This window comes from Vitis riparia, chromosome 8 (genome assembly GCF_004353265.1).
Source record: "Vitis riparia cultivar Riparia Gloire de Montpellier isolate 1030 chromosome 8, EGFV_Vit.rip_1.0, whole genome shotgun sequence".
NCBI classification, from domain to species: domain Eukaryota; kingdom Viridiplantae; phylum Streptophyta; class Magnoliopsida; order Vitales; family Vitaceae; genus Vitis; species Vitis riparia.
In genome coordinates this window covers 11,297,236-11,320,452 of record NC_048438.1, presented here as the reverse complement: position 1 = coordinate 11,320,452, position 23,217 = coordinate 11,297,236, and the positions used below count along the sequence as shown (strand labels likewise).

The 23,217-nt window shown below is 38.7% G+C and overlaps 1 protein-coding gene across 2 annotated transcripts in view; it reads right to left on the bottom strand.

Moving 5' to 3' along the window:
- LOC117919623 (exportin-7-like) overlaps positions 1-23,217 on the bottom strand; it is an 83,859-nt gene that overhangs the window by 3,688 nt on the left and 56,954 nt on the right. Inside the window, exons 24-28 of one of the 2 annotated variants that reach the window (XM_034836823.1) lie at positions 11,095-11,314; positions 10,334-10,464; positions 8,932-9,078; positions 8,613-8,741; positions 7,427-7,525 (exon numbers count right to left, since the gene is read on the bottom strand). In XM_034836823.1, coding sequence (XP_034692714.1) covers positions 7,427-7,525; positions 8,613-8,741; positions 8,932-9,078; positions 10,334-10,464; positions 11,095-11,314 — 726 coding nt within the window. The remainder of the gene's footprint in view (positions 1-7,426; positions 7,526-8,612; positions 8,742-8,931; positions 9,079-10,333; positions 10,465-11,094; positions 11,315-23,217) is intronic. The other variant, XM_034836824.1, reaches the window with a different exon arrangement.

Here is a 23,217-nt window from a genome sequence, read left to right as displayed (position 1 = left end):
GAAAGGAGGAGAGTGTGGAGGGAAGTGGAAGATGATGTGATTTGGACAAGGTTGAAAAATGGTAAGTTCTCTATTAAAGCCCTCTACTTGGATTCGGAGCTGGGATGTACAATTTCTTTTCCGGCAGGTGTAATTTGGAACTCTTGGGTGCTGCTGGAGGTGGACTTTTTTGCTTGGGAGGCTACTTGGGCAAAGATTTTAACCTTGGATCATTTAAAGAGAAGAGGGTGGTTTTTGGTAAACAGATGTTTCCTTTGTCATTTAAAGGAAGAGTCCATTTTTTTGATAGGAAACCACGCAAGAATATGTCAAAGGACAGCCTTGCTGTCCACACCTTCCTTATTTTAGCCCTCCACACCTTCCATATTTTAGCCCACACTTGCTGTCCACATCTTCCTTATTTTAGCCCTTCACACCTTCCTTATTTTAGCCCTCCACACCTTCCATATTTTAGCCCACACTTGCTGTCCACACCTTCCTTAATTTAGTCCACCCTTCTTTCCTTATTTTAGCCCACAATGTTTCCTTATTTCTCCATTGATTATTCTGTACAGTTAGCATATATTATTTGATAGATTATAGTTTACATGTATAGGGCTAGAATCATGCTGTAATTTATTTGTTTTTTATTTGCTTTCCATGTAAAGCATCCTTGTAAAGTCTATATATAATATACAAAACTCAAGGCCAAGGTATTCGGTCATTCACACAATATTTTGACATGGTATCAGAGCAAGGTTGCTAATTTTTCTTCCCTCAAATTCTTTTCTGTCTTTTCGGTTTCGGAGGTGCCTCTCGTATCTTTCGGTCAAGTCTGTGTTGATCCGTGCTGCACCCAACCACAACCATTTTTCTCAGTATTTCTGTGGTTGTTCAGTTTTCTTCTGGGATTTTTTTTGGTCCATCCTTTTGTCTCGGGTTCTATTTTTTTTCGGTCAAGTCTATTTATTTTCTATGGATTCCGCACCTCTGTGTGTTAAGTTTACAGGCATAAATTATTCTACCTGGGCATTTCAATTTGAACTTTTTCTCAAGGGAAAAGACCTTTGGGGTCATATTGATGGCACGGATGTTGAAAAACCATCAACTTTTGACAAATCTCAGGATGTTGGGTCTTCTCCTTCATGGGCTGTGCTTGATGCACGCATCATGTCTTGGCTTCTTGGTTCAGTGGAGCCTCATATTGTCACCCACTTGCGGCCCCATCGCTCTGCTCAATCTATGTGGGCTTATTTGAAGAAAGTTTATCATCAGGATAACGATGCTCGTCGCTTTCAATTAGAACATGCGATTGCCACGTTTCAACATGGTAGTCTTTCCATCCAGGACTACTACTCAGCATTTCTGACTCTTTGGCATGAATATGCTGATTTTTACAGCGGATGTTCCTATTGCTGCTCTTTCAACTATTCAGACTATTCACGCGACTACCCGGCGTGATCAGTTTCTTATGAAACTACGTCCGGAATATGAATCTGTCCGCTCCTCTTTACTGAATAGATCTCCTGTTCCCTCTCTTGATATTTGTTTTGGTGAGTTACTTCGCGAAGAGCAACGCCTTAGTACTCAAGCTATTTTGGAGCAATCTCATGGCAGTTCCGGGACGACAACTGTAGCTTATGCTGCCCAAGGCCGCGGACCACCTATGCATTCTAAAAACTTGCAGTGTTTTTGCTGCAAGGAATATGGGCATATTGCTGCCACTTGCCCTAAGAAGTTTTGTTCTTATTGCAAGAAGAAGGGTCACATTATCAAAGAATGTCGTATTCGCCCCCAGAATCGTCAGGCCCACGCATTTCAGACTTCGGTTATTATCCCTCCTGTAGCAACTTCTGCAACACACGACTCTCCTTCAGCTGCGTGCTCTATTCCTGCACCTCCTGCACCAGATTACTGCACCCCAGAAATGGTGCAACAGATGTTAATTTCAGCATTATCAGCAATGGGGTTTCAAGGTAACAATTCTACTAAACTCTGGTACGTGGACTCGGGGGCCTCTAATCACATGACTAATAATCCCACCGCTTTGTGTCATGTTCGGCCCTACGCTGGTCAATCTTCCATTCAGACTGCCAATGGCAGCTCTTTGCCCATAGCTGCTATCGGCGATGCCTCCTCTAAGTTCACTGACGTGTTTCTTGCTCCTCAGCTTTCCACGAATCTTATTTCTGTTGGCCAATTAGTTGATAACAATTGTGCTGTTAATTTTTCTGGTAATGGTTGTGTTGTGCAGGACCAGGTAACGGGGAAGCCGATCGCAAAGGGACCTAAAGTGGGGCGCTTGTTTCCACTATTTTTACCTGTTCCAGATTTTTCTCCACTTTCTTCTATTAAGTCTTTTGCTTGTAATAATGTTTCAGATCTTAGTATGGTGTGGCATCGTCGTTTAGGCCATCCCAATACTCAAATCTTATCTCATGTATTGAACTCTGATTTACCTGGTAATAAGGATCGTTATTCTTTATCTCTTGAGTGTGATTCTTGCAAACTTGGTAAAAGTAAAACTCTTCCCTTCCCTTTGCATGCAAGTAGAGCATCTCATTGCTTTGATCTTATCCATAGTGATGTTTGGGGACCTTCCCCGGTTAGTTCACATGAGAAATTTAAATATTATGTGACTTTCATTGATGATCATAGCAGATTTACTTGGGTCTACTTTCTTCGCTCTAAATCTGAGGTCTTTCGTACTTTCACTGAGTTTTTAGCGTATGTTGACAATCAATTTTCTACTTCTATTAAGACATTACGCACAGATTCCGGTGGTGAGTATTTGTCTACTGAGTTTCAAGCATTCTTGGCTTCTAAGGGTATTATTCATCAACGTTCATGTCCCTCTACTCCTCAACAAAATGGAGTTGCCGAACGCAAAAATCGTCATCTTTTAGATGTGGTACGTACTCTCTTGTTAGAATCTTCTGTTCCATCCATGTTTTGGGTAGAGGCTCTAAAAACTGCTACTCACTTGATTAATCGTTTACCTTCTCAAGTCCTACATATGGAGTCTCCCTATTTCCGCTTATTTGCTAAGCAACCTAGTTATGATCACCTTCGTATTTTTGGTTGTGTATGCTTTGTTCATTTACCTCCTCATGAGCGACATAAATTATCTGCTCAATCTGTTCGATGTGCTTTCTTGGGATATAATATGTGTCAAAAGGGATTTGTTTGCTATGATCCTACATTACATCGTACACGTATTTCTAGGAATGTTATTTTCTTTGAAAATCAACATTTCTTTCCTATATCCTCTTCTACTGTGTCATCCTCTTCTACTGTGGTCCTTCCCTCCTTTGAGCAACAGTTCTCAGATCTTCATCCAGTCAGTTCTCGCTTTCAACCAGGTATTGTGTATACGAGACGCTCCCGCCCACAGTCTCTTTCAGTGGCTCACCCGATATCTGATCCTACCACGCTCCAGATGCAGTCAGTTGCAGCACCTTCAGTACGTCGCTCTTCTCGAGTGTCTGTACCTCCGAATAGGTATGGATTTCCCTCTTCCAGTTCTGGCAATTCTTTTCAGCCCTTACTGCTGCATTGTCCAAATTTGATATTCCCACATGCTACTCACATGCTGCTAAGCATGATTGTTGGCGACAAGCTATGCAGGAAGAAATTGCCGCTCTAGAGGCCAATCACACTTGGGACATTGAGCCCTGTCCTCCCACTATTGTTCCTCTGGGTTGCAAATGGGTTTACTCAGTCAAGGTCCGATCTGATGGAAGTTTGGATCGTTACAAAGCTCGGCTTGTTGCACTTGGGAATAATCAGGAATATGGTGTCAATTATGAAGAGACCTTTGCTCCTGTGGCTAAAATGACTACTGTTCGTACGATTCTAGCTCTTGCTGCTTCCAGTGATTGGCCACTACATCAGATGGATGTAAAAAATGCTTTTCTTCATGGGGATCTTAAAGAGTGTATTTATATGAAGCCACCCCCGGGATTGTTTCCCTCTCCGACTTCACATGTGTGTAAGCTTCGTCGCTCTCTTTATGGTCTCAAACAGGCTCCGAGAGCCTGGTTTGATAAATTCCGCACCACTTTATTACAATTTTCATTCAGGCAGAGCAAGTATGACACTTCCTTGTTTCTTCGGAAATCAGACATGGGTATTGTTGTTCTTTTGGTTTATGTTGATGATATTGTGATCACTGGTTCCGATTCTGCTTTACTTGGTCAGCTCAAAACTCATCTCTCCGAGTCCTTTCATATGAAAGATCTTGGGTCTCTCACATATTTTCTTGGTCTTGAGGTGCATCATAGTCCCTCTGGTATTTCCCTCAATCAACATAAGTATGCGAGTGACTTGGTGGCTACAGCTGGTCTACAAGGGCTACTTCTGTTGATACTCCCATGGAATTAAATGTCAAGCTTCGCAAAGAGGAGGGCGACTTACTTGCTGATCCCAGTTTATACAGGAAGTTGGTGGGTAGCCTTGTTTATCTCACCATTACTAGACCGGACATTTCTTTTGCTGTACAGCAAGTCAGCCAGTTCCTTCAGACTCCTCGTCATCTTCATTTGGCTGCCGTTCGTAGGATCATACGCTATGTTCAAGGCACTTCTACTCGTGGCTTGTTCTTCCCTGCAGGCAATTCTACTCGCCTTGCTGCTTATAGTGATGCTGATTGGGCTGGTTGTGCGGATACCCGTCGCTCCATCACTGGTTGGTGTGTGTTCTTAGGTGATGCATTGATATCTTGGAAAAGTAAGAAGCAAGACAGAGTCTCTAAGTCATCTACAGAATCTGAGTACCGGGCGATGTCTCTTGCTTGTTCTGAAATCATTTGGCTTCGAGGTTTGCTTGCGGAGTTAGATTTTTCTGAGACCGATCCTACACCTCTACATGTCGATAATACAAGCGCTATTCAGATCACGGCCAATCCTGTCTATCATGAGCGCACAAAGCATATTGAAGTGGACTGTCACTCTATCCGTGAAGCCTTTGAAGCTCGTGTTATCACTCTTCCACATATTTCCACCGACTTACAAATAGCTGATATCTTCACCAAGGCTCTCCCTCGTCATCGACATTGCTTGCTAAGTAGCAAATTGATGCTTGTTGATCAACCTGCATCAATTTGAGGGGGCTGTCAAAGGACAGCCTTGCTGTCCACACCTTCCTTATTTTAGCCCTCCACACCTTCCATATTTTAGCCCACACTTGCTGTCCACATCTTCCTTATTTTAGCCCTTCACACCTTCCTTATTTTAGCCCTCCACACCTTCCATATTTTAGCCCACACTTGCTGTCCACACCTTCCTTAATTTAGTCCACCCTTCTTTCCTTATTTTAGCCCACAATGTTTCCTTATTTCTCCATTGATTATTCTGTACAGTTAGCATATATTATTTGATAGATTATAGTTTACATGTATAGGGCTAGAATCATGCTGTAATTTATTTGTTTTTTATTTGCTTTCCATGTAAAGCATCCTTGTAAAGTCTATATATAATATACAAAACTCAAGGCCAAGGTATTCGGTCATTCACACAATATTTTGACAGAATATATTAATAAAAAAAGAAGTACACAAGGAGGATGAGGATCCTCCCTCAAAAAAACTAAACAACATGAAAAAATAACAATACACTAGGCCGTCCCATTGGAACTATTGGAACTACACACTGATAGCCAATCAAGTAGTAATACGTTAAGGGGGTGCCCCTTAAAACCCGCTGAACAAAAAGCCCAAAAGGACGCAAGGAAATGAATGGAATCCCAAAGATTCCCTGAATTCCTAGCCTTGTCCTCAAATATCCTAGCATTTCTTTCCCGCCACACAACCCAGATTAACGCTATACTCGCGTTTTGCCATAGCATTACCCCTCTCTTGGACTTGCCGAATCCTTTGTAATTGATGAACATCATGTCTGAAATGCTTTTCGAAGGAACCCAATCCATCTTGGCTAGCTGAAAAAGTCTGTGCCACAACCCCAACGTCACTGAACAATGGAGAAAGAGATGATCTGCTGATTCTCCTTGTTCCATACACAACTTACATATGTCAGGGCTAATAGCTTTGTGGGTCTCCTCAATTGTAGCAAGTCATTGGTATTCACCTTCTTATGTGCCACAAGCCAGACAAAGGCCTTAACTTTGAAAGGGACTTGAGATTTCCAAACAAACTTAGTGGGGAACAATGGAGATGAATCCGGCATTTGGGACATGGCTGTAAAGAAAGATTTGACTGTGAACAAACCTGAAGAACATAAGGACCATGATCTCGCGTCTGAAGCGGAAGTGGATAAGTTCATACAATCTAGGGATTGCATGAGGCGTTCTAGATCTTCTATCTCATAATCGGTTAGATTACGACGGAAATTAAAGTTCCATTTAAAGGAAGAGTCCATTGATCGCATCCTTATCCACCATGTCAAGACAAGGGTATTATGGCATGTATTAGGTGCTTCCCTCTTCAGTCAGAGACATGCTATTAGGATGATATAGCTCTTTTGTGGGTAAAAAGCGGAAAAAGGCATGACGGGTTGCTCTTTTATGCTTATTCTAAACAATTTGAAAGAAAAGAAACAGTAGATCATTTGAAAATGAGGAGCATTCTGTTAAAGAACTAAAACACTCTTTTCTTTGTAATCTTTGGGCTTGGTCTAAGTTGTTTTTAGATTTTTGTCCTTCGTTTGTAGTAGATTTTATTGACTAGTTGGGCACTTATTGAGGATGGTGGTGTTTTTTGTTGTCCCTCTATTCTTTTGGAGGCGTCTTTAGGTGTTCGTTGTATACTTCCTGAATACTTTGGGGCGCTCTATTGATGTTTCTTGTTTAAAATAGTCTCGTGTCAGGCACTAACCTCCATGGACTCTGTAGGAGTACACTTTGATGTATTAATTAATTGATCATCAACTACTATGACACTAACCTCCATGGACTCTGAAGGGGTATACTCTGATGCATTACTTAATTGATTATCAACAACTATAATCTACCATAAACTGCATAACCAGCATGCCTAAATATATTTTTTATCATTAAGATGGCTTTAGCCTTTGTTTCATACAAAGAATGCATACAAAATCTGATACCATCTAATTTAAGTTCTAACAATAAGGTCAGTTATAACTTTTGCCAATTGCTATATTATTATTTTTTATTTATTAAGAGAATGTATTAAAGGTGCAAAAAAATACACAAGAGTACATTGGATGTATACAATGATGGAGAAAAGCAAAACAAAAAGGATGGTATACAAAAAAACTACTCCCTCCCTCAACAAGAACCCATCCAATCTACACAATCAGTTAAGGACAAAGACCTCCCATTAATGTGATTTCCAAATTCAAAACCATGTATCCATGGTAATGCAACACAGCCTTTTGGACATTCATGATACTTACCCTGAAAAATTACAGGAATAGAACAATGGATAAAAAAGGAAAGGAAAATTAAACTAGGAGGTTCCAACTGTTACCTCTTCACTGACAAGTATCAAGCTTAGTATTGGTCTGCTAAGACTCCACTGGTTGCCACAGTTCTCAAATAGAACAAGCTCAAAGAGGGTCTTTAATATCTAGAGAAACAAGAAATTTACATCAACATAAAATCCAAGAGGCAGGCAAAAAAAGTGAAGTTGTTAACTGCTTTAGAAGAACTGTAAAATAGAAAGCATAATGCTAGTAAAATGTTTCTTCTGCTTCACAATGAGTTGAATTACTTATCCCCTGCTCCATAAGTGAACTATCTCTCTACAGGTTGTGGAAGACGTCCACTGGAAATATTCTCACTATTTCCCAGACATTAAGTCCCCCTTCCCCCCAACATTGACCACTATCCTACTCTTCCCCCTCCTCTAGTTCTTATTTTATTCCTCTGTCATCTTAATCACTGAGAAAATGAGGTACAAGTGAATGATAACAGTAAATATTCAGCTTAGGCCATTTGCACACATGTTGATGTCAGCTTTGTACACATTATGACATCATCATCCAAAGGGTAGGTGGATCTCCTCAATGACATCTTTCAGAGGTAATTTCTTGAAGGTCCCATTCAATATCATCTCTTTTAGCACCAAAAAAGGATGAAAACACAGGCCAGTATGGCCTAGAAGGTGTATCAAATAAATTAAACAATCATTTCACTGGATGAGTTTTGATTATCATACTTGCAAACTCATATTACTAAAATGTTCTATTTTTTTTAACTATTATTTGATTATACTTTATAGGCAAATTAAAGATACATTATAAAGGTTACAATCAAAACAGGGAGTGCAACTCATGCACACAGCATAAAATACAAGGCTCACCCGAAAGGAAAGGATTTGTAATTGTTTTCCATTAACCTAGATTTGAAGTAAATTAGCGTACCCATTTTGACTGGCTCCTAAAAAATACATGCTATCTAATGGTGCTCATTGAGCAATAAGTTTGGGACATTTTAGCACAAGAAAGATCCAGTAACCAATAAAACCATGCGTAGTTAGCAAAAAAATAGTTGAAGTAAAAAAAAAATTAAATCATTGTGTGACAACATAACTATGGAGTTTTTATTGCAACTATAAAACTTAACTACAACCCTTCTTCATTAATTTTTTCACCTAAAAAGTGAAACATACTTTTTAATTTCAGATATTTTTCTATGAAGAATGTATAACTTACTTCAGGAAACAATCCAGGGTACTCTGCAATGTGTCGAGCAAGATTCAGAGCAGCCGGAGAATTGGGTGACTCTCCCAATGTAATGCAATTGAAATAAAATGTACACAAATTATCAATAGCCGATGCACACTGAAATAACAAATTTGAAGTCGATTACTGGCATGGTCCAGTGAAGCATGATAATATCATACACTTGAAGAATGATTATAATAGCTAAGGAAAAGTTTACAACCATACTTTTAAATCTTAAAACAGAACAACCCAATCAAAAGGGAGAGCTACAAAATGTTGTTATAAGAAGAGATAACATAGTACAAACCTGTGATACAATATTTGTGTCCAGAGCTTTAAGACCCACCTCAAGAGATCCAGCAATATACATAAATGTACTTGTACCGAGATTCAAAATGAAAACAATATGACTGTTGAATAACACCTCCAACAACGCATAGTAGGCCACAGTGAACTGGAAAGAATAACAAAAGAAAATTATGTAAATTCATTTTAACAATAAATGACCTGATAACCAACTAAAATAACTATATACTGTTCTGCACAATGTGATATGAACTGTGAGAATTTCTTCACTAAGCCCTTTATTCAATTTATGTCCAACAATAAGCGATACTCTCAAAGTTTTCCTTAAAGTCGAAACTTGTGTTTGATTGGATGACAAGGAAAAGTCGATGCTAATGACATTCTTCAGACCTGGGCCTAACAAAGCCTAGAGTTCATACTTGTGTGTGACATGTAGGGGCTAGTTGATCAATTGTTACTACATTAACCTTTGGCTCACACACTATGGCATGGATTGTTCTCTTTAGCAGAGGCCAGCGTTGTTCTGAGAATATTGAAACCATGCATGTTATCCCCTTTTGGGTTTAGGGAGGAGGAAGTGAGGTAGGGTGCTGCAGCCATGTGCTCTATTTGCAATGCTTTTAGTCATTTTTCTGGAAAGGAACACAATGCTTTTCAAGGCTAGGAGTTGAGGGAATGTGGGATAGAATCTACTTTGTTGCCTCCTTTTGGGTTTTTGTCAACAAATAGTCCAAGAATTTTTTATAGGCTTAATCATGAGACATGCGTCAACTGTGGAAGATTATTACAACTGTACTATACAACTGTGGAAGATATACAACTGTTATATATGGTTGTGTGTGTACAATTGTGTAGATTTGTGTATATCATCCCTGATTTGTAGGGATCTTTCGTAGGGTAGTTTTCAATTCTTATTCTTTTTTTTCTGCTGCAATATATATTTCTAGGGTTGTATACTTTTAAAATATGAATGAGAAATACAATTTTTCTCCACACAAACAAATTTCATGCCATAATCGAGCAATGCCACCGAGGTAAAAACTAACAAGGGAAGTTAATAAGGTGAGCTTAGCAATGGTGAAATGCTTCTCAACATCATAGTAATACTTATCCATTTCACGAAAATAGATAAGCCCATATTGAACAGAGGTGAGGCAAACTAGACAAGTTAAGCTGATGGAACACAAGGGAAAGTTATCCATTCTAAGGTCATAGATCTGGCATACACAATTTATAGTTAGTAATATCAGTCTAGAAATCCTTACGAGTACTCTAGAAGGTAATGATTTCTTCACTTGTTTGCTAGATAGCATATTTAATATAAAAGGTTCTACATAACCTCATCCAACAAGAATTTCTAAATCAGCAGTTGCATGCTTAAACATTCAACCAAAAAATCATACCTTTCGATATGCGAGTATATCAGCCAAAGGAATGGATAACATCATTTTTAGAGCAATGTCAAGAGCATCAGCAAGTGCTCTATCACCATACAGTTCAAACACACCAAAGTTGACATAGTTTCCAGTGAGTGCTGCCATATGGTAGTAAACTACATTAAAAGTGGCTCATGATAACAAATTGATGCTGAAAAAAATATGGTAAATCAATTTGAAAGAATCCATGCAGCAGTAGTACACAAAATATGCAAACGGCTATACCAACAAAATAGAACATACACTCACAACACTTCATTTCCTAGGTCATTGGCTACATGTTTGTTGCTTTGAATTTTCAGTTTCCCTTTTTGCAATTGAAGTGGGTATAGAAGAGATACTTGAATGGAAAAAAGAAGGAAAGGGTGATTTTTGGTTTCTCAATGCCAATATCAAAGAGAGGAATTGGATAATATTTTATGATAAAAGAGCAAAAGGTTTGTAAGTAAATATAGAGCAGACAACAATGACCTAAACTTTTTTTTTTTTCAAAAAATAAATAACAGTGCAAACAAGGTTGTTAGCGAAAACAGCTCGAGTAGGGTATGCCTATTCAATATGCAATGACTTCAAGGAACTCTCAGCTATCTTCTGTCTAAATAAGGGACAACAAAACACACAATATGAACCCAAAAAAAAATTAAGATGTAAGTAATGAATTCAGAGATAGGACTAAATAAAGAAACAAAGCAAAAAAAATAAAATATGAAGCTGTTCAAGATGCATACCTCTTGAAAGAATTGTGAAAGAAATCCAGATTCCCTTGTATTTGGAGGCATATATATCCACAGGATTGGGAAGTGCCAAAACCCTTGACCCATAACATACAATTAATTTGCTGACTTCTCGAAAGAGCAGTATACCATTAGGAGATGATGAATCAAAAATTAATCTCTGGGATCTGTTCAGCACCAACTCAGCCACAAATTTTAACAATGGGGTAGTTACCTGCACCATTTTATTTTCTTGTATAGGAAGGAACTCCTTGTTCTTTTGAACATAGCAAAAAAAAAAAATGTAACTTCTACATATGTGAGGTGTGTGGGCCCAAGGAATAAAATATTGATATATAATATTGAGGTATAAATAAATTGAGGGGAAATCCAAATATTGGTCCAAAAAATATTCTGAAAAGTTCAAAGGTATCAATAAGAATATCTACTTATCAATAGTTGTAGACATTAAGGCATGAAGGAGGAGATGATTGTGCTTAGGCTGTGCACCCTTTTGTTACCACCCTTATTAACTCATGTTATCTTAGGCCCTGTTTGTTTTTTTTTTTTTGTACCAAGTCATAATGGACTTTAGATGTTTTACTGTGGTTTGTTTCCTGAGTTGAGTCTTGTTTTATATATTTTATCTGAATTTTGAAGTTTGAAAGATAATTTTGCATCCATTTCTATTCCACATATCATCTTAATCTGCCTATAAAAAAAAATAAAAATAAAAAAATAAAAAATAAAAAAAGAAAGAAAAAAGAAAAATATATTGCCAGATATCCAAGGCCACTGCAGGTCAAAAGATGATTGAATTCCACCATCTTTTTTTCTTCTTAAATTGCCATAATTCCACCAGAAATGGTTAAAATATGGATAAGACTGTCACAAGAAGGTTTTCAGTACTCTTCTGGGTTTTATTCCCGTGGGTGGAAAGATAATCATAATAAATACAAAAGCCAAAAAGGGAAAGTTAAAGAATAAACTTAGAACCTATGAATAAATCTACAAGAAAAAATATCTGACGATAAAATGAGTTTAATGCTAGGAGGGTGGTTGATTACAACTGATTCACTGCTGAGGATTCCCACATTAGCCAAGTCATCTACCCTTCTTAGTTTAATTTAGGTACACGGAGGTGCGCAACACCATGCATAAATGGTGTAGCCCAACAGTCGTAACATTTACAATAACTAGTCAATTAAATAAGGGGATATGGTGGGAAACCCTTATACCCCAAAAGACTTAAACAGGGCATAGACAAAAGAGAAACCCACCTAAACTAATAAGAGATAACACCACCACAATCATGACTAATTTATGCATAAAATGGAAGAGCTTGGTCTGATGGCAATCAAAGTTGCTCTTAGCAAGGCCTTCAATTAGGAGTTCCTTGAATCTAAGTTTATAGGCATTTTCCCAATAAATGGAGTAAAATGATTTTCATGTTATATGCACAACTAGTCCTTTGAATGATACAAAATCTTCTGTTCCATCTTCATTAATCCTACTGATGTTAGGGTTTGTCTTGTATTCCTAATATCAATGGAGCCCATTAGTTTGTTTCCTTTTTTGATGACTAGAGTTATAATGGTTATTCTTATTAAAGAATAAATCTAATGTGAGTTGTGTCTTTCCAGTGTTTCATAAGATGATTAGTACTCAGTTTCGAGTCCAAATTAAAAATATAAGATTTGACAATGGTACAGAATATTTTAATCAAGTCCTGTCCCCTTTTCTTCATAAATGGGGAATTGTTCACCAGTCTTCCTGCACTGACACTCCAAGATAGAATGAAGTTGATTAGTGAAAAAACCTTCACCTTCTTGAAATGCCTCAAGCTTTACTGTTTCAGAAAAATGTCCCAATAACATTCTGAGCAGAAGCAGTTTTAACTGCAGCACACTTAATTATGATTGTTGTCTAGAACCTTGGACAACCAGATTCCCATAGCTGTTCTTTCTGAGTTCTTCCCTCAATTCCACGGTCAAAATCAACTTCCTCCCAAGATATTTCAATGTTCGTCTTTTTATTCATGTTCATGCCAATTATCATAGGAAATTGGATCTTTATGAGCTATTCTTCAACAAAAAGGGGATATAAGTGTTATCACCTAGCCTCGAAAAAAATGTTTATATCCATGGATGTTACCTTTGCTGAAAACCAGACATTCTTTTCTACCCCTTATCTTTAAGGGGAGTCATTATTGGAAGATAAGGGGATCAGAGAATTCAGACCTGTTTTCTTTTCTCTCAGATACTCAGGAACCCTTCATCAAGCAATCTCAGTTTTACCATTAGCCCATCCGCTAATCTTCCATTGGTAGATGAAAATGCTTTCTCCAAAACAGCAACTAATTTATCTTCTGGAAATGAGCAAGGGTAAGCTGGTGTAACACTGCCATAGTGAGTCTATTCAAGAAGGTGACAGCCACATCCTGACCTAGCAAAGGTCCAAAACTCTAAACGAGTAATAGGTACTGAGCTTCACCCTCATCCTTCTTCTCCTTTATCTTCAAAGGAACAAACAGAATCCATCCAAATACCACTGCCAATGAACCAGTGCCATCCTTTGACAATTTAGAGTTACCTATTGCCCTTAGGAAAGGAACAAGGAAGTGTACCCAATACCCTATCTCCAACTTTACTTCCTTCAATAAATGTCCTTATCACACTGCCTTCCTATCTAAATTGAACCCTACTGAAATTCCACAAAGAGTTTAAGAGGCTCTTAGTATGAGGAAATGAGAGGTCTTGAGAAAAATAAACTTGGGAAATTGTTGGGCTTCTAAAACAAGGACTAGTTGAGTGTAAATGGGTGTTCACGATAAAATACAAGGTGGATGGGACTTTGGAAAGATATAAGGCTAGATTACTCAAACCTTATGGCATTGATTACCAAGAGACATTTGCCCCCAAAGCAAAAATGAATATCATTTGCGTGTTATTATCTTGGCAGCTAATCTTGATTGGTCTTTGCAATAATTTGATGTTAAAAATGTGTTTTTTTTTTTTTTTTGTATGGTAACCTAGAAGAAGTATACATGGAAGCTCCATCAGGTTTTCAGGAGCTTCTAAGAATAAAAGTGCGTGCAGGTTGAAAAAGGCATTACATGGACTAAAGCAATCTCCTATAGCCTAGTTTGGAAGGTTTGATAAAGCTATGATTGATATGAAGTTTCAGAGTCAAGAAGATCACACTCTTTTTATCAACCACTTACCATATGGTAAATTAACAACCTTGATAATTATGTGAATGATATAATTGTGATAGGTGATGACATTGCAGAGATAGATGAGCCTAGAAGGCGGATGTCCAAAGAGTTTGAGACAAAAGACTTGGGGAGGCTCAAGTATTTTCTAGGCATTGAAGTTGTTTACTCAAGAAATAGGGTCTTCATTTTACAAACAAAAGTACATCCATAATCTCTTTAAAGGCACAAGGATGCTTGGCTGTAAACCTACTAATACCCAAATAGAATTGAATCATAAACTTGGAAAAGTTGAAGAAGATCCAATTGTGGATCATGGATGATGTTGAATATAATGAATTTATAGTGTACAATCTTTCCTTTTTTTTTAATATAGGTCACATGTATGGTAGTTAGGACTCCTAGCCTTGTATATATATACTTTCTCAATTGTAAGTAGACACTACATGAATGAGAATCAAGGTTTTCTTCTCTCTCTCTCTTAACATGGTATCAGAGCCAAGGGAGAAAACCTAATTCTTTCAAGTTTCCCCGTGTCATCAATTCCGGGAAACCTTCCTGTGACCGTGTTTCATTCCGGTCACCTTCCCCAGACCCCAAAGCTTTCCGTTCGGTCGAATCGTCGTCAGAAAACATTCACCGCCAGCGAACTTTTCCGGCGACGTCTTTTTCCGATACCGCAAGGAGCGCCTGAAGAAGATCTCCAATTTTTCCCAAAGCACCGGAGCCAGAAAACCACCCACGCGCGTGAGGGCGCGTGAGCCACTTTCCGACCACGCGCTTCCTCCTCCAGCCTCGCCTGACGCCGACTAGCCACCCTTCATACCTGTTTCTGCCATCCGAGCCCTGCACGTGCCTCTTTTGGGGTTCTTTTGCCTCCGCCGGCCCTCCGAACAGTTTTTCCGGCGTCCTCCGGCTATTTTTTCTCAACCTCAATCCCTGCACATGCCTTGGGAAGTGTTCTTATACCTTTCCGGTGGTGCCACGGTTGTTTTTCTTTTCTATTTGGTCTCTCACACGGGCGATTCTTCGGTTTTTCCTTCTTCAGCCGCATCTGAAGCCGTATTAGGGCTCTCTTCGATCCAAATATACTTCATTCTCCAGATAAGTGGATATGACTACTAAACTTCCATTTTTTCCTCTGTCATATCTGGATCTCCTATGATTACTTCGGAGAAATTGGTTGGCAGTGAAAATTATCTTTCTTGGTCTGCCTCTGTTGAACTTTGGTTTATGGGACAAGGATATGAGGATCACTTGGTTACACAGGAGACAGATATCCCTGAGGTTGAGCGCGTACAATGGAGAAAGATAGATGCCCAGTTATGTAGTGTATTATGGCAATCAATTGATCCCAAGATCCTTCTTCATCTTCGGGCCTACAAAACTTGTTTTAAATTTTGGACTCAGGCCAAAGGATTATATACGAATGATATCCAGCGTCTTTATAAGGTGGCTTCTGCTATTGTCCATATCAGCCAACAGGACTTGGATCTATCTACTTATATTGGCCAAATTGCCTCTCTTAAGGAGGAGTTCTTGACTGTGATGCCTCTTACTCCTGATGTTGGGGCTCAACAAACACAGCTTGATAAGTTCTTCATGGTCCTTACTCTTATTAGCTTTCGTCCGGATCTTGAGCCTGTCCGCAATCAAATTCTTGGTAGTTCATCAGTTCTGTCCTTGGATGATGTGTTTGCTCGCCTCCTTCGTATCTCGTCCACCCAGACTTTGCCATCTGATAGCATTTCAGATTCTTCTGTGTTAGTTTCTCACACTACCTCTCGAGGAGGACATAGTGGTAACCAAGGTAGAGACCAATGTCCTCATTGCACCTATTGCAATAAACTTGGCCACACTCGCGATCGTTGCTATCAGTTACATGGACGACCTCCTCGCACTGCCCATGTGGCCCAGTCCTCTGATTCTCAACTGCCTCAGCCTCCGAGCTCCTCCGCATCTCAGGCATCTCAGGCTTCTGTTGCCTCTGTTGCCCAGCCTGGTAATGCTTCTGCCTGTCTTACCCACACATCTTCTCTTGGACCCTGGATTCTAGATTCTGGAGCTTCTGATCACCTATCTGGTAATAAGGATCTTTTCTCCTCTATTACTACTACCTCTACTTTACCTACTGTTACCTTAGCTAATGGTTCTCAAACTGTAGCTAAAGGTATTGGTTTGGCCCTTCCTCTGCCTTCTCTACCTCTCACTTTTGTCCTTTATACTCCTGAATGTCCTTTTAATCTAATTTCCATCAGCAAAATCACTCGTACTCTTAATTGCTCTATTACCTTTTCTGATAAATTTGTGACCTTGCAGGACCAGAGTACGGGGAAGACGATTGGCATAGGACGTGAGTCTCAAGGCCTCTATCACCTTACCTCGGATTCATCTCCTGCAGTTTGCATTTCCACTGATGCTCCTCTCCTCATTCACAGTCGTCTGGGTCACCCTAATCTCTCCAAGTTCCAGAAGATGGTCCCTCGTTTTTCCACTTTGTCGTCGCTTTCGTGTGAGTCATGTCAACTTGGGAAACATACTCGTATCTCGTTCCCAAAGCGTTTGAATAATCAGGCAAAGTCTCCTTTTGAGCTTGTCCACACTGATGTTTGGGGTCCTTGTCGGACTGCGTCTACTTTAGGATTTCAGTATTTTGTCACTTTCATTGATGACTATTCTCGATGTACTTGGTTATTTTTAATGAAAAATCGAGCTAAGTTATTCTCTATTTTCCAGAAATTTTATGCTGAAATCCAGACCCAGTTCAATATTTATATTCGTGTGTTACGCAGTGATAATGCCAAGGAATATTTTTCAGTCCCATTTACTTCATTTATGTCTCATCATGGGATTCTTCATCAGTCATCTTGTGCTCATACTCCTCAACAAAATGGGGTAGCTGAACGCAAGAATCGACATCTTGTTGAGACAACTCGTACTATCCTCCTCCATAGTAATGTTCTTTTTCGTTTTTGAGGGGGCGCTGTTCTTACCGCTTGTTATTTGATTAATCGTATGCCCTCCTCTGATTTACATGATCAGATTCCTCATTTCCTTCTCTTTCCTGACCAACCACTTTATTTCTTTCCTCCTCGTGTCTTTGGTTGTACTTGCTTTGTTCATATTCTCACTCCTGGACAGGACAAGCTTTTTGCCAAAGCCATGAAGTGCCTTTTCTTGGGATATTCCAGACTTCAGAAGGGTTATCATTATTATTCCCTTGAGACTCATCGATACTTTATCTCCGCTGATGTCACTTTCTTTGAGGACTCACCATTCTTTTCCACCACTTCTGAGTCTCTTCCTGTTTCTGAAGTCTTGTCCCTTCCTATTGTCTCCCCATCTGATGTTGTGCCTCCTCGACCACTTCAGGTTTATCATCGTCGCCCTCGTGTCGCTGCTCCTCTCCTTTTTGCTGAGGCACCTGCTGACTCACTTCTTATCCCTTCGGCTTCTCCTGCCCCGGCTCTGCCTTCTCCTGATGATTTACCCATTGCTATTCGGAAAGGTACTCGCTCTACTCGTAATCCTCATCCTATTTACAATTTTTTGAGTTATCATCGATTATCTTCACCCTATTCTGCTTTTGTTTCTGTTATATCTTCAGTTTCTCTTCCAAAGAGCACCCATGAAGCTCTTTCCCATCCAGGCTGGCAACAAGCAATGGTGGATGAAATGGCTGCTCTGCACTCTAATGGCACTTGGGATCTTGTTGTTTTACCCTCTGGTAAATCTACAGTTGGCTGTCGTTGGGTCTATGCAGTTAAGGTTGGTCCTGATGGTCAGGTTGATCGCCTTAAGGCCCGCTTAGTTGCTAAAGGCTATACTCAGGTTTATGGTTCTGATTATGGTGACACATTCTCCCATGTTGCCAAGATTGCTTCTGTCCGCTTGCTTCTCTCCATGGCTGCTATGTGTTCTTGGCCTCTTTATCAGTTGGATATTAAAAATGTCTTCCTTCATGGTGATCTTGCCAAGGAAGTTTATATGGAGCAACCTCCTGGTTTTGTTGCTCAGGGGGAGTCTGGTTTAGTGTGCAGGTTACGCCGTTCTCTATATGGCTTAAAACAATCTCTTCAAGCATGGTTTGGCCGTTTTAGTTCTGTTGTTCAAGAGTTTGGCATGCTTCGCAATACAGCAGACCATTCAGTTTTCTATCATCATAACTCCTTGGGGTAGTGTATTTATCTGGTTGTTTATGTGGACGACATCGTCATTACAGGCAATGATCAGGATGGTATTCAAAAACTAAAGCAACATCTTTTTACCCACTTTCAGACCAAAGACTTGGGGAAACTCAAGTATTTCTTGGGAATTGAGATAGCTCAATCCAGTTCCGGTGTGGTCCTTTCCCAAAGGAAGTATGCTTTAGACATCTAGGAAGAAACTGGTATGTTAGACTGTAAACCGATAGACACACCTATGGATCCGAATGTCAAACTTGTACCAGGACAGGGGGAGCCTTTAGGAGACCATGGGAGATATCGACGGCTCTTAGGTAAATTGAACTATCTCACCATTACTCGTCCAGACATTTCTTTTCCTGTGAGTGTTGTTAGTCAATTCCTACAGTCACCATGTGATAGCCATTGGGATGCCGTAATCCGCATTCTTCGATATATCAAAAGTACACTAGGCCAAGGTGTGTTGTACGAGAACAGAGGTCATACTCAGGTTGTTGGTTATACAGATGCAGATTGGGCTGGCTCACCCACAGATAGACGTTCCACTTAAAGGTACTGTGTTTTTATTGGAGGTAATCTAATATCTTGAAAGAGTAAGAAACAAGATGTAGTGGCCAGATCTAGTGCTGAAGCTGAGTATCGAGCTATGGCTTTGGCAACATGTGAACTCATATGGTTGAGACATCTTCTTTGAGAGTTGAGATTTGGAAAGGATGAACAGATGAAACTCATCTGTGATAACCAGGCCGCATTACATATTGCATCCAATCCAGTCTTTCATGAAAGGACCAAACATATTGAAGTTGACTGTCACTTCATTAGAGAGAAGATCGCATCAGGATGTGTTGCTACAAGTTTTGTTAATTCAAATGATCAACTAGCAGACATCTTCACTAAATCTCTCAGAAGTCCTAGGATTAAATACATTTGTAACAAGCTTGGTGCATATGACGTATATGCTCCGGCTTGAGGGGGAGTGTTGAATATAATGAATTTATAGTGTACAATCTTTCCTTTTTTTAATATAGGTCACATGTATGGTAGTTAGGACTCCTAGCCTTGTATATATATATTTTCTCAATTGTAAGTAGACACTACATGAATGAGAATCAAGGTTTTCTTCTCTCTCTCTCTTAACAGATGATATCACAGATTAGTTGGAAAGCTGATTTATTTGTCTCATACATGTCCAGATATAGCCTATTTAGTAAGTGTATGGTGAGTCAATGTATGCATTCCCTTAGAAAGGTTCATACAAAGGTTGTTAACAGAATTCTTTGTTATATAAAGTTCATACTAAGGAAAGGAATTCTCTTTAAGAGAAATGGAGAGTTTAGTTTAGAGGCTTATATTGATGCGAATTGTGCAGTATCTATAATTGATAGAAGATCAACTTCAAGATTCTATAAATTTGTAAAGGGGAATTTAGTGAAATGGAGAAGCAACAAGCAATTAGTTATTGATAGGTCAAGCGTAGAAGCAGATTTTAAAGCTGTGGAAAAAAGATTTGTGAGTTACTATGGTTAAAGATAATTCTTGAAGATCTTAAAATTCAATGGAAGGAACTATGAAACTATTGAGACAATAAGTTAGCAATTAATATTGCTCATAATCTAGTCCAACATAATCGTACTAAATATGTTGAGATGTACCAACATTTCATCGAGGAGCAATTAGATAGAGGTCTCATCTTTACCCTTTAAATCTCCACAGATAGGCAACTAGCTGACATTCTAACCAAGGGATATGCCAGACATTCATTTCAAGAGTTGACTAGCAAGTTGACAATACTTTCCAACTTGGGGGGGAGCGTTAATGGATTCGTAATCCAGTCAGGAGAGGGAATCTTGGTTCCCTAATTGAGTCATGATTTTTAGGCAAAATCTATACTTGTTTTTTAATTTATTTATGTATTCATTTCTATATTTATCTTGTATGAGATGTTACCAAATGGAGCAGATTTATAGGAATGGAATATTAGGAAGTTACCTTTTTTTCTGGTTGTAGGAATCATGTATTAATGTTGTATGTGTTATTCAAAGTTTATAAGGAAAAAAACCTATTTTTCCATAGTATTAATTTGGAATGATTAGGGATTCTACAATTTGACTCTCTACCTCACAACACAATGCAACAAAAAGATGTTATTTGGGTTTTATTACATCCATTAGGGGTTTTAACATCTGTTATTTAGGGTCAGGGTTGGTATATTGTAGCGGACTACGAATAGTTTAGGTTCTTGCAATTTGGTGATTTCATTTTATGTTTAGAATGAGGTACACTTTGGTCCTTTAGAAATCAATTGAGAAATTTTAGAAATCTGTTTGCTTGATAATGGTCATTGTCTTCCTTTTTCTCATTTTTTATGTCCACAATTTTTTTTTTCACTTTTTTCTGGGACAGTTTCGGATTCTTGAAAATTCTGCAACTCTTTCAAAATTATAGAAAATTCCATGTATCAGGTGAGACAATTGATATTCCTTTCTACAATGAGCTTTTCGTAGTAACTTTGTTTCTAATAGCTCAACCTTTTAAGGCATTTATTTAATTAGTTTTTGGCATAATTAAATTGATTATAGTACTTCTGAGATTTTCTTTGGACTGGTGACTTTAGTTTTGATAATACACTGAGCAAAAGTTGATTATTTGCTTCACAGTGTACAGAAATTTATGCTCATTAGGATAGTCAAGAAGACAGAGGGGTTATAGGCAGAGAGGTTGAACAATTTGTGTGTTCTAGGAGTATTATTGCTGGAAATGCTAATGTAGGCACTCAATAATATTATGATGGATTATTTAGCAGATGATCTGGTGTTATAGTGATAGTACCCTTTCAAAAATGAGGGTAGAAAGATAGATGGGGATACTTGGCTTGGGGAGGAGCTATGTCACTGATGGGAAGCATAGCGAGGGTGGCAATGGTGAAAAAATTACAAGGCACTCTCTAGATTATCTTTCAAGCCTCTAGCTATGTCAATTGAAGGATAGTTTTGATCATCTTTCGGGATTCCAACTGAAGATAGTTTTGCACCGTCTCTCAAGTCTCTAGCTTAGATGATACTTATCAAAAAAAAAAGTCTCTAGCTTAGATGATTCTGAGCTGTCTCTTTAGTCTCTTGACTTGAAATCTCCTAAGTTATCCCATGCAATTAAGGTTCTTCCAAACACTCCCAAGAATCTCTAAGAAATTCTGCTAAAAAGTCCTCAAAAGAATGTTTTCCAGAGCCCTCTATTCTTTGAGGAGTCTATTTATTGGGAGGGTTAATAGGAATATTCTCAAAGAGATTCTTTTAGGGGTAAGATGAGAATTACTCAACCAATAAACCCATGACATGGGTGGGTCAAAAGTGGTTGCAAGTAAAACATTGGAAGCATGTCAAAGCCTGACTCACTCATTGACTCCACCCAAAATGCTTGAGGAAAAAAAGTGGACTGCTGACCACTGAACAAGAAAGTTCGTTCAGTTTGGTAATTCTTTAGTCCAACAACCAACTGAAGACCATCAAACCATCTCCCGTCTAGTCAGGAAAATAACTTACAGCACCTCCACAGAAACAGCAGCATGCACTTCATTTCATTCATGCTGCCTAGTGGGCCTCACTTCCACAGCTCAACTTGTCAAATTATGAATGCAATTTTTTCATATGCCACTTTCTTCATTGTCATGTCCTTTAGTCACCACCATGTTGCTTAGCATTGCTTAAGGTTTTTCTAGATGTCATTTAATATGACATAAGTTCCTTCTTATTGACTTATTAACATCGACAAACTAATGTTTGATGTTGTCTACTTGTATCATTCGTATACTTTCACCATGGGTTTTCACTTACATTGGTTCATTTTAACAAACATATGTGCATGAGTAAATTACAGCAGACTAGCATCCAGTAGTCAAATTAAGGGAAAGGAAAAAGAAAAATGACAAATTGTGGACCCAATGATGGATGAAAAAATTGATTGAATACAAGTTTGAGCTCTGTTTCCAAGAAGGTGAAAGTCACAATAAATCTATGGTAGGCAGAATATCATCCACAGGAAGGTTTACAACCCTAACAATACCAGACTCAAAATGATACAAACGTATACTGGCTCTAGCTCCAAACCTTTGAACCACCAGTTTTTTTGTCGGTTTAAGTATCGTATAAAATATTAGAAACAATATTTTGGGGTCTAACCACTGTTTGATGGATGGATTTATGAAATCAATTGTAACAAGTGATATTGTTGGAAGACAAGGATGTAAAAAATGATAAGGCCAGAATAGAAAGACCTAATATTCCACCAAGTTCACTGTTTCAGAGTTTGCATTTTTGACAATAGATCATTAGTAGTCCTCCTTTTGGAAACAAAAACAAGTATTTTTATCTTGTGATTTGTTGTTATTTTTGCACCAGCCCATTTCATTAATGCAGGAACATTAAAATTGTTTGATTTTTGAATGGGACACCTTTCCCACTCAATTAGATTTATTGCTTTTCAATTTAACATTCCATTAAATTGGGGCTAACAATCTAATCATTCAACTATTGAAACAACTACCTTCCCACTTCAAGTTCCACTGCCTGTTTTAAGAAATTGATCCTTTACCCCTAATACTGTTCTAACCCCTTCCATGTACTTCCCAAAATTGCATAATAATCTGTATGAGACCTCTCCCTCACTTCAATCCCATTTTACCAGATAAGATTTAGCCAAGCTTCCCCATTGTGAATATGTTTTGAGTCCCTTGGTCCTGTGTTT